Source organism: Nelumbo lutea, chromosome 7, assembly GCF_056320005.1.
Source record: "Nelumbo lutea isolate HS-2025 chromosome 7, American lotus-T2T, whole genome shotgun sequence".
In the NCBI taxonomy this organism is placed as follows: Eukaryota; Viridiplantae; Streptophyta; class Magnoliopsida; order Proteales; family Nelumbonaceae; genus Nelumbo; species Nelumbo lutea.
This window is the reverse complement of record NC_142690.1, coordinates 33,828,892-33,843,780: the sequence shown is the minus strand read 5'-3', so window position 1 is coordinate 33,843,780 and position 14,889 is coordinate 33,828,892. Positions and strand designations below refer to the sequence as shown.

Sequence of the window (14,889 nt, the reverse complement as noted above, 5' to 3'; positions counted from 1 at the left end):
CAGATCATAAAGGAAGCACTTTTGTCTTCTGATGAAAGAAAAAGAATGAAAAAGTAGAAAGAGAGGCTGATCAAATGAGGTTGAGTTGTTGTTCCACCAACAATCTATTCTCTTCAATTCAGGCATAAAGAAAAGAGGAAGATGATGAAAACTAGTCTTTTCTATGGCAGATAATGCTCTGTTGCCATGTCAATTGTCATAGGAAGACTAAAGGAAGGAAGGGAAGTCAATGAGAGAGAAGAAAACGTGAGAAGAATCCAATGATTAGGGTGTGGCAGTGCCCGAACCCCTTTTATGTTAGAGTGGTTAAAATAAAGTTAAATTATAATAGTTCCCTTGTGCCTAAAGTACATATAAAACTAATACTTCTGACACATACTATGATATTGGGCCCACCATGCATGCAGATTATCTACTTTGAGTTTTATCCCCCCCCACCCTTGAACTTTTACTTGCCCTGTTAATCCCACCAATCAAATTTCAAGTGATTATGCAAATATTAAGTTAGAATTGCTATATCCAATATTTCATTACTTTTCCTGGGAGAGTGGACGTTTGGAAACTTGGTATGGATTTGTTCAGTTTTATTTTTTACTTTTTTTAATTTTGAAGTTCAGATGTAACAAGACATGATAAATAAGAATTGGCTGGTTTGCAGAATTTATTTTTATATGGATATGGTGCTATATTCAACTTCATAGCAATTCTTGGAACTGCCATTTTTAAAGGTACGATGAAACTAACAATTCTGGTTTGCAGGTATCTTTGACTGATCCAAAGATATCTTGCCCTTTCTTAAACTAGTAAACGTATTAGTAGTTTGTTATGTACATATGTGTATGGATGAAAGAGGCCTATGAATCTTTTCAATTTATTTTCATTTAGGTCTGTTTAAATCTTTACTGAATTAATAGAGAAGCAGTGCTTTCATGTAAACAAACTTTAGTCCATTAAAGCAGTGTTGGAAGTTCTTTTCTTGGTATTACCTGTTTCATATCAGAACTGTGTCTAGCCAATATCACATTGTATTTTTTTTTTTAATTTTTTATAATTGTAGTTGATGTACACTTTCAGCAGAATTTGTACAATTCTGTAGTCCTTAGTTTTTATAATCAGCTTGAGGGGGAGTCTAGAGATAATAGGCCGAATGGGCCTTAGTTTCTTTGTTTTTCTTTAAGTTATGTTTATGACTTGTGTTAGTAGGTAGTGGGCCTATTTTCTTTTTTTTTTTATTGTTTTTTTATTGCTATCTTTAGTGATGGACGCCCTACTAAGGGCACTCGTGTAGTTCTTATTTTTTACGACAAAAAGAATAAAAGAGATCCTTGGTGTTAAGGGCCCGCGAATAGGATCTCGTCACAGGTTGGTTAGCGGAGAAAACTTCTTGTTTTCCCTTGTTTCTCCCTTTTCTCGAGGAACCTATCTTTAGCGCCCTAATGGTGACTTGTTAAAGAGACCACCAACTCTCCTCTGCTCTTTCTTGACTGAAAATATCGATAATTTTCATGAATATCATCTGCTCCTTTAAATAGGAAATTACAAGAAGATAAAGAGTCTTTCTTTAGGAAAACTTCCTAATAAATAGGAAATAATAATGCTACTGCCTAATTAATAGGAACACTGAACTTACCTAAGAGATAAGATAGGAACATTGAATTTAGCTAAGAGATAAGATAGGTACACTGAATCTAACGTCCATCACTGCTGCTGTTTGCGGCTGTATTTCTTTCCAATAAAAGCATCCACAAACATTACTCCCCTCCTGGACTAAGAGCTTGTCCTCAAGCTCGAATTCAGGATAGGTGTCCTGAAACACAGTCAAAGGAATCTAGGTAGCTTCAGCCAATGGTAAGCTGGCCCATTCACCAGAACTTCAACAACTCCTCGATTAATTCTGGAGCGAACAATAGACTGAGGCTGGGGAATGATTTTGCCCTCCTTCAAAGGTGGTAATGAGGGAACACTGATCCTTAAACAGCTTGAGCAAGGAAATGTGGAAAACATCATGAATCCTACTGTGCTCTGGAAGTTCCAGCTTATATGCAACCTCACCAATTCGTTGCAAAACCTTGAAAGGCCCATAGAACTTAGGAGCTAATTTAGGAACAGCCTTGTGGCTCAAGGAGCTCTGACGATAAGGCTGAAGTTTCAACCAAACAAACTACCCAGGTTCAAACGACAATTCCTGATGATGCTGGTCATAGGCCTGCTTCATGCGGAGTTGTGCCTGTTGTAAATGAAGAGAAATTGCAGCCAAAAGAACATCTCGCTCCTGTAAGGAACGATCAATCTCCTCCAAACGAGTACCAGGTTCATAGGACAACAAACGAGGAGGTTCACGGCCATAGACAACTCGGAAGGGTGTCATTCCTAAAGAAGAATGATAGGCAGTGTTATAACAATACTCGGCCCAAGGAAGCCAATCAACCCACTGTCTCGATTGATCCCCAACAAAGCAATAGATATACATCTCAATCGTTCGATTCACCACCTCAGTTTGTCCATCTGATTGAGGATGATAAGCGGAAGAAAAGGCTAAGGTGGTACCATTTAACCGAAACAATTCCCTCCAAAAGGTACTGGTAAAAACCGGTTCCCTGTCGTTGACAATAGATTCTGGTAGCCCGTGTAAACGGAAAATGTGAGTGAAAAAGACATGGGCGACAGAAGTAGCGCTGTACGGGTGAGAAAGAGGGATGAAATGGGCATACTTAGAGAAGCAATCCACCACTACATAAAGACTTGATTTTCCCCCAACCTTGGGTAGTCCCTCTATGAAATCCATGAAAATATCGACCAATATCTGCGTTGGGATCGAAAGGGGCTGAAGAAGACCAGCTGGATGCAGATTTTCCCATTTCTGTTGTTGACAAATAGAGTAGTTTTGTATAAAGTCCCTGATAGAAGCCTTCATACCTTGCCAATGGAAATCAGCTTGGACGCGATACAGTGTTTTCTGAATACCTTCATGGGTGGAGTTATGAATATTGGAGATGATGGAGGGAATCAAAGAGGAATCAGCCGGGAGATATATCCGACCCTTATACATCACAAGCCCATCTGTAAGGGCCCAATTGGAGTCCGCAGTTCCAGATTGAATTTTCTGAACAAGAGTCGTCCACTCTGTTGATTGTGGCATCTCTTTCTTGATGTCATCCAATAAGGTGACTCGAGGACGTGAAATCCCACAAAGGAGCATAGTGTCTGCTTCGCGCCTAGACAATGCATCTACAACGCGATTTAAAGATCCCGCCTTGTAATCCACTCGGAAATCAAATCCAAGCAGCTTGCTAACCCAATGTTGTTGGGGAGAAGTAACAAGTCGCTGCTCCAACAAGTATTTGAGGCTATAGTGATCAATTTTGACAACAAATGATCTTCCCCACAAGTATGGTCTCCAGTGTTGGACTGCTCTAGCTAACCCAATCAATTTGCATTCATAGGCTGGCAATTTCAAATGATGATCAGCTAGTTTACGCCTGAAGAAAGCAATTGGGTGCCCTTGTTGCTGTAATATGGCGCCAATCCCTATTCCGGATGCATCACACTCAACTGTAAACTCAAGATCAAAGTTTGGTAATTGCAAAACTAGAGTGGTGGAGAGGGCATTGTTTAAATTTTCAAAAGCCGTGTCAGCTGCATTGTCCCAATGAAAGGCATTCTTCCTCAACAAGTTGGTTAATGGGGCAGCCATCACGCCATAATTCTGTACAAATTTGCGGTAATATCCTGTCAAACCGAGGAACCCGCGTAGAGTCTTGGCGGATTTGGGCTTGGGCCATTCTTTGATCGCTTGAATTTTGGAATTATCCATTGTTACACCCTTGCCGTTAATGACATGACCCAAGTAAAGGACCTAGCGCTCTCCAAAGGAGCACTTGGATTGTTTAAGGAAGAGCTTGTGTTGGCGCAGTAGCTCAAAAACAATCCTCAGATGATGCACGTGTTCTATCCATGTTTTACTATAAACCAAAATGTCGTCAAAAAATACTAAAACAAATTTGCGAAGGTGGGACTGAAATACCTCATTCATTAAGGACTGAACGGCATAACTAAAAACTCAAAGTGGCCATGATGAGTTCGGAAGGCAGTCTTCTCAACGTCTTTGGAAGCCATTCGAGCCTGAAAGTACCCCGATCTTAGATCTAGTTTTGTGAAATACTAGGCACCATGAAGTTCATCCAACAACTCGTCCACAATGGTAATAGGAAACTTATCCTTAACAGTCCGGTTATTAAGCTCCCTGTAGTCAACACAAAATCTCCAAGTACCATCCCGCTTTGCCACCAACAGGACCGGGGAAGAAAAAGGGGAATGGCTAAGGCGGATGATCCCCTGCTCCAGCTTTTCATCACATTGCCTTTCTATCTCATCGTTTTGGAGGTGTGGGTAGCGATATGGCCTTACTACTACTGGTTCTGAACCCGTCACTAGAGTAATCTGGTGATCGCAAGCTCGGGAAGGAGGAAGTCCCTTGGGTTCTTGGAATACATCTGAAAAATCAGCGAGGAGCCTTTCCATGGTTGCTGCATGTGTCATTTCATCTTGGAGCACATGAACCTATGGTATTTGGCCTTCACCACTTTACCCTGCCAAGTGACTTGCTTTCCATTCAAGTGGAAGGTCATCGTTAGGGCGTTGAAATCCCATAGGATTGGGCCTAGAGTGATCAACCATTTCACCCCAAGAACTACATCAAATCCATCCAAGGATAGCACAAACAAATCAGCAAAGAAGGATTCAGAATTGACCTATATTTGGACTCCCTTACAGATGCCCGGGCTGTGTACTCTTTCATCGTTTGCTACGGCTACCTGCAGTCTCGATTTGATTTCCATCGGCAGTAGTTCCAACTGGAGGGCAGCTTGTTCACTTACAAAATTGTGTGTGCTTCCTTTCCTAAATCAACAAGGATCAGTATTGGTTTCCCTGCTACCCGCGCTTGCAATTGCATAGTTTGAAAGGTTTTTATTCTAGTAATTGCGTGGGGAGAAATCTCGGGTTCCAATGAAGAGGGTCCATCCTCATCTTCCTCTTGTTGAGTAAAGTTCATCACAATTAAAACACTGTCCCCTCGCCCTACGTTCCGCCATCTCAGCCCTGGACAAGCGCTTAATAGGGGGTGCAACAACACTGCTTCCCACACTGGATGCCTTTCTGGAATTGTTGCTTGTCTGTGGTTTCTGTTCTCGGCTGGCTGCTGAAGATGGAGCTATTTCGAGTGGTTTCGGGGCTGCCCATGTTGTTTGAGGCCGCCCTATACTGATACTTCTGCGGTTGAGTTGCAATTTTCGTTCAAAAGCTCTAGCCAAATTCATAGCAGTAACCAGATTGGGGGGATTTTGCATCTCCACATCCACCCTCAAGGTTTCCACTAATCCCGTGGTGAACATGTCAACCTGTTGGTCTGGTCGTACCGAAGATGCTCTTGCAAGGAGGGTCTGAAATTGTCGTTGATACTCAGCCACAGTTCTAGCCTGTTTGAGATTGATTAGTTTGCCTAATGGATTGCTTGTTAATGGGGGCCCAAATCTGAGAAGGCAGTAGGATTTGAATTGGGTCCAACTGTGCCCAGGTTCCTCCTGCTCCAATTTATAAAACCAGAGTTGTGCCTCCTCTGTCATGTGGAATGCGGCTAATCCTACCTTGTCCCTGTCCTCTGTCCGTTGGTTGCGGAAAACCTGCTCACATCTGTACAGCCATCCCAAAGGATCTCCAGCTCCATTGTAGGAAGGAAATTCCAGCCTGCTATACTTGGGAATGATTGTGCTTCCCTGGGCAACGACCTGTTGCTCACCAGACGATTCTGCCACGTCTGGTCGGCGGCCGTCTGTTGTTGCAGCCCCTTCTGAACTCTTTTCCTTGCTGGAAAAATATAACTCCATCAAGCGCCTCAATTTTCGGACGTCGTCCTTGATCTCGCGTACCTCCTTGCTGTTTTCCACGAGATTGTGCTCTAGATCATGAACCCTAGTCTTCAATTGCTCAAAGTCACCCATGATGCCTTGCTCTGATACCAAATTGTTAAGGGACCGCGAATAGGATCTCGTCACAGGTTGGTTAGCGGGGAAAACTTCTTGTTTTCCCTTGCTTCTCCCTTTTCTCAAGGAACCTATCTTTAGTGCCCTAATGGTGATTTGTTAAAGAGACCACCAACTCTCCTCTGCTCTTTCTTGACTGAAAATATCGATAATTTTATTGAAAATCATCTGCTCCTTTAAATAGGAAATAACAAGAAGATAAGAGTCCTCCTTTAGGAAAACTTCCTAATAAATAGGAAATAATAATGCTACTGCCTAATTAATAGGAACACTGAATTTACCTAAGAGATAAGGTAGGAACACTGAATTCAGCTAAGAGATAAGATAGGAACACTGAATCTAACGCCCATCACTGCTGCTGTTTGCGGCTGTATTTCTTTCCAATAAAAGCATCCACAACACTTGGGGGCTGAGGAATGGTTTTAGAACTCTCTCTCTTCTTGCTCCTTTATTTTTCTCTCTCCCATCTTCAATCTTCTTCTTCTTTTCTGCTTTTTTCTTTTCTTTAGTTCAGATTATTGCCGGTGGGATCTACAACTATTATTACTGTCTAAATAAAATAGAATGAGTTGTAGAATTAATGATTGGCTTCTCTGACTTGAATGTTTCCAGGTCCCAATAGCCTTGATATTCTGCAAGGACACTCAAAAGCAACTATGTTTTTAATATGCAACAATGCAGCACAAGGCATTTTGTCCTCATTTTTCTTTAAATATGCAGGTTTGCTTTATGTACTTTTATTTTATAAAGTGTTTTGGCATTTTTAAAGCAAATCCTATTTTTCAGACTATTGATCATTATTTCTGAAAAAATTATATACCTTGTACCCATTGTAATTGGAAGTTTTTACTTAATGCCTGCAGATACAATTTTGAAGAAATATTCATCAACTGTTGCCACAATATTTACAGGCATAGCATCTGCTACATTATTTGGCCATACTCTAACTGTAAATTTTGTTTTAGGAATATCTATTGTGTTTATCTCAATGCACCAGGTAATTAAAGGAAGACAACTATTTCCTAATTTTCTTTTCACTTGAATTATATTTTGGGGCATACCTTACATATGGTTTTTCATTTCACTCTTCAGTTCTTTTCATCTTTATCAAAAGTAAAAGAAGAACCACAAAATGGAGCCCTGGAAATGATGGATGTTCAGAATAATCGCAGGCATGTCCATTTTTTTTTTCATTGCTTCTATTTACACAGAACATTTTCATTGTTGTAAAAAGGATTATGAAAGAATACTTGCATCTCATTAGAGTATTTCACCTCTTAACTGCACTTCTATAGTTGTATTCTGTGTATTTATTAGGGGATAATGGGTGCAGATTTCTATTTGTGTGTGTTGGTTGTGTTAAAGGTTGAGTTGGGGAAAACCTATCTTGTATATGGTTCTGTTCATTTTGATTACTATAAGTAATAATAATTATGATCTAATCTTACTAGTTACAGTATCTGCCTGTCTTTTAATGAATGGGAAAATATCAAATGACCCAGAAGAAAGTTTTGCAATATTATGCTATGGTGATTACTCGGAAACTGTCTGGTGATTTAAACACATGCAGTATATACTTGGGATGAGTCTGCCAATGACAATGTTGAAGTTCCATCCTTCCATTTGAATCTCATACGGATATTTGTTTTATCAGGTCAAAGGAATCATCTTTCCTAAATATGGCAGCAGGAGCAAATGAGGATGTGAGATTAAAATATACGTGTTTCATTTCTTGTTAAAATTCATTAAAGATTGACAATACCTTTTGACTATTATGGCTATGTTCTATTCTTTTTATCCTTTTCTCTAGGCTAATCATCACATTCGATCTAATCAGAGGGAGCCACTTCTTCCTACCTAGATTACTTTCAAGGTATACTTCTGTTTTTTTATGGGTGCTTTTCTTCCTTTCCAAATGAAATTCTACTCTTTTTTTTGGCAAAAAGTGGCTGCATTGTCCTGATACAATGCTTACCTCAAATGCATCTATTTACATACTATACCCATTTCTAGTCATGTTTGTACCTCCATTGTTCCTTTATTCATTCCATTGATTCTTAAAGAATATTTGAAGTTTCTTTGAAAATGTGACTAATACTTCTCTGTCCAACTTTGCTGGGTTTTTCTGAAATGCTTTATGGGGACTATTTCAGATATGAGACGTTTATAGCTTTATGTATTGTTAATGGTTCAGTTAGCACTAAACAAAGACAACTGGCAACATAACTCTAATTACGTAGGAAAAAGACTAAACTACCCTTATGACTGGTGACTCTAACACTCCCCCTCAAGCTGGTGAGTATATGTCATATAATCCCAACTTGTTACATATGTAATCCACTCTCCCTTGACTCAACCCATTTATAAGCAGAATCTTCCCACTGGTTTCCTGAATTTACATATGTTGTACTTATCACTCCATTGAGCACCTTTTCTCTTACAAAGCGGCAATCAACTTATTCTATGTGCTTTGTTCTCTCATGGAAAATTGGGTTAGAGGAAATATGGACTGTGGCTTGGATGTCACAGTATAACTTCATAGGGCTGTCAATTGGGAATCCCATCTCTTACAAAAGATTCTTCAACAACACTAGTTCACATGTAGTACGTGTCATGTTCCTGTATTTAGCTTCAACATTGCTTCTTTCTATTGTGATTTGTTTCTTGCTCTTTCAAGTAACCAGATTTCCCCTAAGGAAGGTACAATACCTTGTAGTGGATACTCCTATCAGAAACTAAGCCAGCCCAATTGTCATTTGTGTAACCTTCTACCTCAAGACTTCCTCCATTCTTATATCGGACAATTGTCATTCTTATAACAAGCCATGACCTAGAGCTCCCTTCAAATATCAGACAATCCGTAGAACTGCATCCTAGTGTGGAACCTGAGGATGTTGCATAAACTGACTCACCACACTCGTTGCAAATGATATATCGATCCGATTAATAGTCAAGTAGTTCAACTTACCCACCAACCTTTTGAATCTCCTAGGATTTTCAAACTCCTCACCTACATCAGTACTTAATGACATTTTGTTCTATAGGTGTTTCAGTTGGTTTGGTACCTAACAGTCTTGTCTCCTCTAGCAAGTCAAGAACATACTTTCTTTGGAACAGGTTAATACCATGCCTTGACCTTGCAACTTCTATTCCCAAAAAAATATTTTAGATTACCAAGATCTTTTGTTTGGAAGTGGTCATGTAGAAAAGCCTTCAATCTGTCAATCCCCGTACTATCACTATATTTAATACAATGTCATCTACATACACCACTAACAATATCTTTCCAGCCTCTGATTCGTAGTTGAACACAGAATGATCTACCTAACAATGTTTTATACCAAAGCCTTTTACTACTTCACTAAACCTGCCAAATCATGCACATGGAGACTATTTCAACCTATAGATTGCCTTCTTAAGTCTACAAACCTTACCATCCTTCCCCTAAGCAACAAACCTTGGTGGTTGCTCTATATATACTTCCTCAAGGTCACCGTGTAAGTAGGCCGTTTTATGTCAAGCTGAATGCGTTACTGCTAAAGATATCAACACTTGGACAGATTCAATCTTGGCAATTGGAGAAAAAGTTTCTGTGTAGTCAACTAGATATCAATGTTTTAAAACGTGAAGGTGTGATGTGAGGCATTCCACTTGTAGAAGAACTACTGAAGGGTAGTTTTGTAATTCTACTATTACTGAACTTTATTTTTTCTTCTTGTACTATAATAGGCGTGTACTTTAGTGTACAACTCCTTTTTTATTTTCTTTGTAAGGACAATCTTGTCCATTTACATAAGATTAATATAAATACATCATTTCTGGGTTGGTTCGATCAGATTGATCAACCTTAACAAATCTGGACTTTTGTCTTTCTCTTTTCTCTCTTACTCTTTCTCGAACTGACATGGTATTAGAGCAGGCTGTTCTCTGATCCTTTTCTCCTCTTTTTGATCAGTGTGACATCTTTTGTGACTGCCGATTGATTCTGGATTGTTTTGATCTATCCAGTGATCTGTTCTCTGTGTTTTGTGCATCCAAGGAGAGAGATTTTATTAGATCTTTCTCGTACGACTTCAGTTTGCAGTGAGATTTGAAAGGAAGTGTCGCCTAGGTCATCTCATCATATTCTGAAACTTTCATCGAGATCTGAGAAGATTTGAGAGAGATCTATACATCTCTTCTGGGCGGCTGCACCCAGACTTTCCTTTTCTAGACTGTGTTTCAAGTTTTCTTCTGCTGAAACCTGGACACTTTCTGGTGACTGTAAGAGGCTTCTATTATCAGTTTCTTTGATTCTCACAGCTGTATTACTTCCTTACTGCTCGACTAGGTCGGTCTTTACTTATTTCCTGTTCATTATGGCTTTGGAAAAGAGTGAATTTATTTCTGTCAAATTTGATGGGAGCAACTTTGCTCTCTAGAAATTTTATTTTCAGTACTTTGTTGAAGGGAAAGGCATGTGGGGTTACATTGACAGTTCCACTCCCATGCCTGACGCAAGTGATGTCAAAGGGCTGAAACAATGGAGAACTGAAAATGCTCAGGTTACATCATGGATACTTGGGTCTATTTCAATGGATGTCAGTATCCTGATGAGAGGTCTCAAATCTGCCCATGACATGTTCGAATACCTAGAAAAGGTATATCAACAATCGAATATGTCTAGGCAATATCAGATTGAAATCAATCTCTTCTCCTATGTTCAAGGGGAGAAGAAGATTCAGGAATACTATGCAGGATTTATAAATCTTTGGACTGAATATGAACTAGCTCACTTTGGGGATCTTTCTACAGATTGTTGTGTGAAGACTATGAAGAAGCATCTCACTAAGAGAAAGACCTTGCATTTCTTGATGCATTTCAGGCCTGACTATGAAACTCTTCGCTCCAGCATTCTTAGTAGAGAACCAGTCCCTGAACTAGATGCAATCCTTGGAGAGTTGTTACGGGAGGAAACACGTCTTTTTACTTTATCTGCACTTGATTAGAAGAAGGAACATGGGATTGATATTGTGTTCTTAGCCACTAAACAGAAGGGTACGAAAAACCTCTCGAAGTTGTAGTGTTATGAATGCAAAGAATTTGGTCACGTGGCATTCCACTGCAAGAAGAAAAATTTCTGTACTTACTGCAAACAACAAGGACATATCATTGTGGAATGTCTGACTAGGCCTCCCAAGAAAGGACAGCATAAGGCTTATCAGCCCTCAATCAAATCTGTCTCTATTGATGCTGCCACCTCATCATCAGCCCACAAATCAGATGCCCAGGGAAATCTAATTGAAGAAAAGATCCGTGAGCTCATGTCTCCAACTATTTCTTCTACTTTTTCTGCTTTTGGACTGGCTGGTAAGTCTGTTTTTTTGTGTTCATCTCCATGTCACATGTGGATTATTGATTTAGGGGCCTCAAATCACATGACTGGTGCCTCCTTTGGTCAGTCTCCTAAACCTAGATCCTTCAACAACCATATTATTACCGCCAATGTTGATTCTTTACATGTATATGGTTGTAATGATTTGTTCTTATCCACCACTAAGACCAAACCCTTACATCTTCCCAAAACTTTCTTTTTCGCTAAATTGACTACTAGTTTAATATCTATCGGACAACTTGTTGATGATGGTAATAATGTCTTATTTACGCGTGATGGTTGTTTCATTCAGGACCAGCACACTGGGGAGCTGAAAGGGATGGGGCGTAGGCTTGGGAGGCTGTTTGCTTTGGAATTCGAGACTAAGAGATCTTCACTGGATTCTTGTTTGCTATTTGTTTCTCCTAGTTCTTCTATTTCTTCATGTAATAATGTGTGGCATTTATGGCATAGATGTTTGGGTCACACCCATGCTAAGAATTTGGATTATTTGTTTTCCTCTGATTGTTTGCCGTTGAATACTTCTTCAGTCAAGAATATTGATAAATCTTGTTTAACTTGCTGCTATAGTAAAAGTCATGTTTTACCTTTCCCATCTTCTACTGAACATGCATCTACACCTTTTTATCTCATTCATAGTGATGTGTGGTCGTCTCTAGTCATTTCACGCTTGGGTTATAAGTACTTTTGTATTATTCATTGATGACTATACTCATTACACACGGGTTTACTTTCTTCGAAAGAAATCAAAAGTCTTCTCCATGTTTAAGAACTTCCATGCTATGGTAATGACCCGGTTTAAAAGCACCATAAATATTTTGAGGTCAGATTCAAGGGGAGAGTACTACGATGGTGAGGATGATGAGTTTCAAACCTATCTTAAACAACATGGCATTCAGTCCCAGAGATCTTGTCCTGGTACTCCTCAACAGAATGGAGTATCATAGCGCAAGAACTGTCATATTGCTAGTATGGTTAGGTCCTTGATACAAGATTCACATGCTCCCCTTACCTTCTGGGTGGAGACGACCTGCACTGCTGTTTTCTTTGTCCATCTCCCTATTCCTGAAAATTCTTCTCCCCATCAGGCCTTGTTTCATCGTCCACCAAACCTATCCATTCTTCGTGTCTCCAGATGTGTTTTCTTTGTCCATCTCCCTCCCCTTGAACGCACAAAACTAACAACTCAATCAGCTATGTGTGCTTTCATGGGATACGGTACAGAACACAAAGGGTTTCTCTGTTATGATCCCAAAGTCCGTCAGTTGTGCATTTCTCACAATGTCATATTTCTTGAGAATCTCTCATTCTTTGAACATATTGTAAATTACCTGCACCATCCATTTCTGTTCTGCATGACTTTAGTTCTACAGGTGATTCTCCTTCTCTTCAACCTCTTCAGACATACTTCAGGAAGCAGCTAGTTTGCCCATTGCCTATGCCTCCTCCATCTCAAGCAATAGTGTCTGGTCATTCCTCTCCATCCACCATTACTGTAAGTGCAGATTCTCCTCCTGAGGATTTACCTTCATCTATTCCTTTGCATCGGTCATCTCGTATTTCTCGTCCACCTGATCGCTATGGCTTCTTTTTCGAGTCATAACTCCTTCTCAGTTGTTTTGTCAACCACAGATATTCTTAAATCTTACAACTAGGCTGTAGTAGTTGAGCATTGGAAAGAAGCTATGGATTCAGAGGTCCAGGCTTTACTGGAAAATGACACATGGGATCTTGTCTCTCCGCCTGGTTGCTCAAGACTACAAGTAAGAGTATGGAATTGACTATGATGAAACTTTTGCACCTGTGCCCAAAATGACAATAGTCTATTTGCTACTAGCCATTACTTCCCTCAAACAGTGGATAGTTCATCAGATGGATGTCAAGAATGCCTTCCTCCATGGAGAGTTATAGGAGATAGTTTATATGAAACCACCTCCCGGCTACTCTAACAATCCTCAATTAGTGTGTAAACTGAAGAAATCTTTATATGGCCTTAAACAAGCTCCACGAGCTTGGTTTGATTGCTTCTGTACAATAGTGTTGGAAGTTGGTTTTCAACAGGGTGCTTTAGACTACTCTCTTCACTATCAAGCGGGCTCAGGGATTGACTCTTCTTTTGGTCTATGTTGATGACATCCTTATTACTGGAGATGATGTGGATGGTATTACCAATTTCAAACTTTTGCTTAGTAACTCCTTTAAAATGAAAGATCTTGGGCCAGTAACATACTTTCTTGGACTCGAAATTCAAAGATGTCATCGGGGTTACTTTGTCAACTAACAGAAATATGCTTCTGATTTGGTGTCTCTTGCTCGCTTGACTGACTCTAAACATGTTGATACACCTCTGGAGCTACCCTATATAGACAACTTGTACGTAGTCTCATCTACCTAACCATGACTAGACCTGACATCACGTATGCGGTTCAGATTGTGAGTCAGTTTGTTTCAGCTCCACATCAACCTCTTTATTCTGCAGTTCTATGAATTATTCGTTATGTACGAAATACACTATCATATGGCTTATTTTTCTCATCCTCATACAGCTCCATGTTTATGCAGATGCTGATTGGGCCGGTTGTCCTGACACTTGTCGCTCTACTACTAGCTGGTGTATATTCCTTGGTGATTCTTTGATTTCTTGGAAATGCAGGAAACAACAAACGGTTTCCAAGTCATCTACTGAAGCCGAGTATAGAGCCATGTCTTTAGTATGCAGTTAAATAATCCGGCTTAAGGCTCTCCTTCATGACATGAATATTGATCACTCATCTGCTATTCCTCTGTGGAAAACATGAGTACAATCAAGATTGCAACCAATCCTGTATTTCATGAGCAGACTAAACATATTGAGGTGGATTGTCACTTCATTCGTGACCTTCTCCATGCGGGTCACATCTCTCTCCCACATGTTTCATCGGGTCTACAGCTTGTGGATCTCTTAACCAAAGCCATGACCAAAGACCGACGTTATTTCCTAGTTGACAAACTGATGCTTCTACCCCAGCATCAATTTGAGGGGGAGTGTAGAAGAACTACTGAAGGGTAGTTTTGTAATTCTATTGTATTGTACTTTATTTTTTCTTTTTGTACTATAATAGATGTGTACTTTAGTGTACAACTCCTTTTTTATTCTCTTTATAAGGAAAATCTTGTCCATTTACATAAGATTAATATAAATACATCTTTTCTAGGTTGGTTTGATCAGGTTGATCAACCCTAACAGATCTGGACTTTTGTCTTTCTCATTGCTCTCTCACTCTTTCTCGAACTGACACCACTACTTAGAGGCATGAGGCATAGTTCAGAACATGAGAGGTGTAAGCCTTCTTAAGAAGAGGGGTACGAGGAAGGAGGATCTCAATTTTCTTTATTTTTAATAAAAATCTTTTATATTAAAAAGAATGAAGATGCATAACACTAGTTGAAAGGGGGGGGGGGGGGGCGAGGGGTCTTATTGTCTCCCACTTTCTT

The 14,889-nt window shown here is 39.7% G+C and overlaps 1 protein-coding gene across 27 annotated transcripts in view; it reads left to right on the top strand.

Annotated features, from left to right (window-relative positions):
• The window catches only part of LOC148846038 (CMP-sialic acid transporter 4-like), a 109,856-nt gene that overhangs the window by 75,231 nt on the left and 19,736 nt on the right, over positions 1 to 14,889 (top strand). For 20 of the 27 annotated variants that reach the window (XR_016101754.1, XR_016101758.1, XR_016101755.1 and 17 more), the window contains 6 exons: positions 659 to 728; positions 6,654 to 6,761; positions 6,905 to 7,038; positions 7,134 to 7,213; positions 7,696 to 7,744; positions 7,852 to 7,914. Coding sequence is in view for 21 of the 27 variants with exons in the window: in XM_088953034.1 (XP_088809160.1) it covers positions 659 to 728; positions 6,654 to 6,761; positions 6,905 to 7,038; positions 7,134 to 7,213; positions 7,696 to 7,744; positions 7,852 to 7,902 (492 nt within the window). In the remaining 6 variants the exon portion in view is untranslated. Of the gene's footprint in view, positions 1 to 658; positions 729 to 6,653; positions 6,762 to 6,904; positions 7,039 to 7,133; positions 7,214 to 7,695; positions 7,745 to 7,851; positions 7,915 to 9,996; positions 11,391 to 11,707; positions 12,023 to 14,889 lie in introns of those variants that run through there. The other 7 variants (XM_088953037.1, XM_088953032.1, XM_088953024.1 and 4 more) reach the window with 3 other exon arrangements.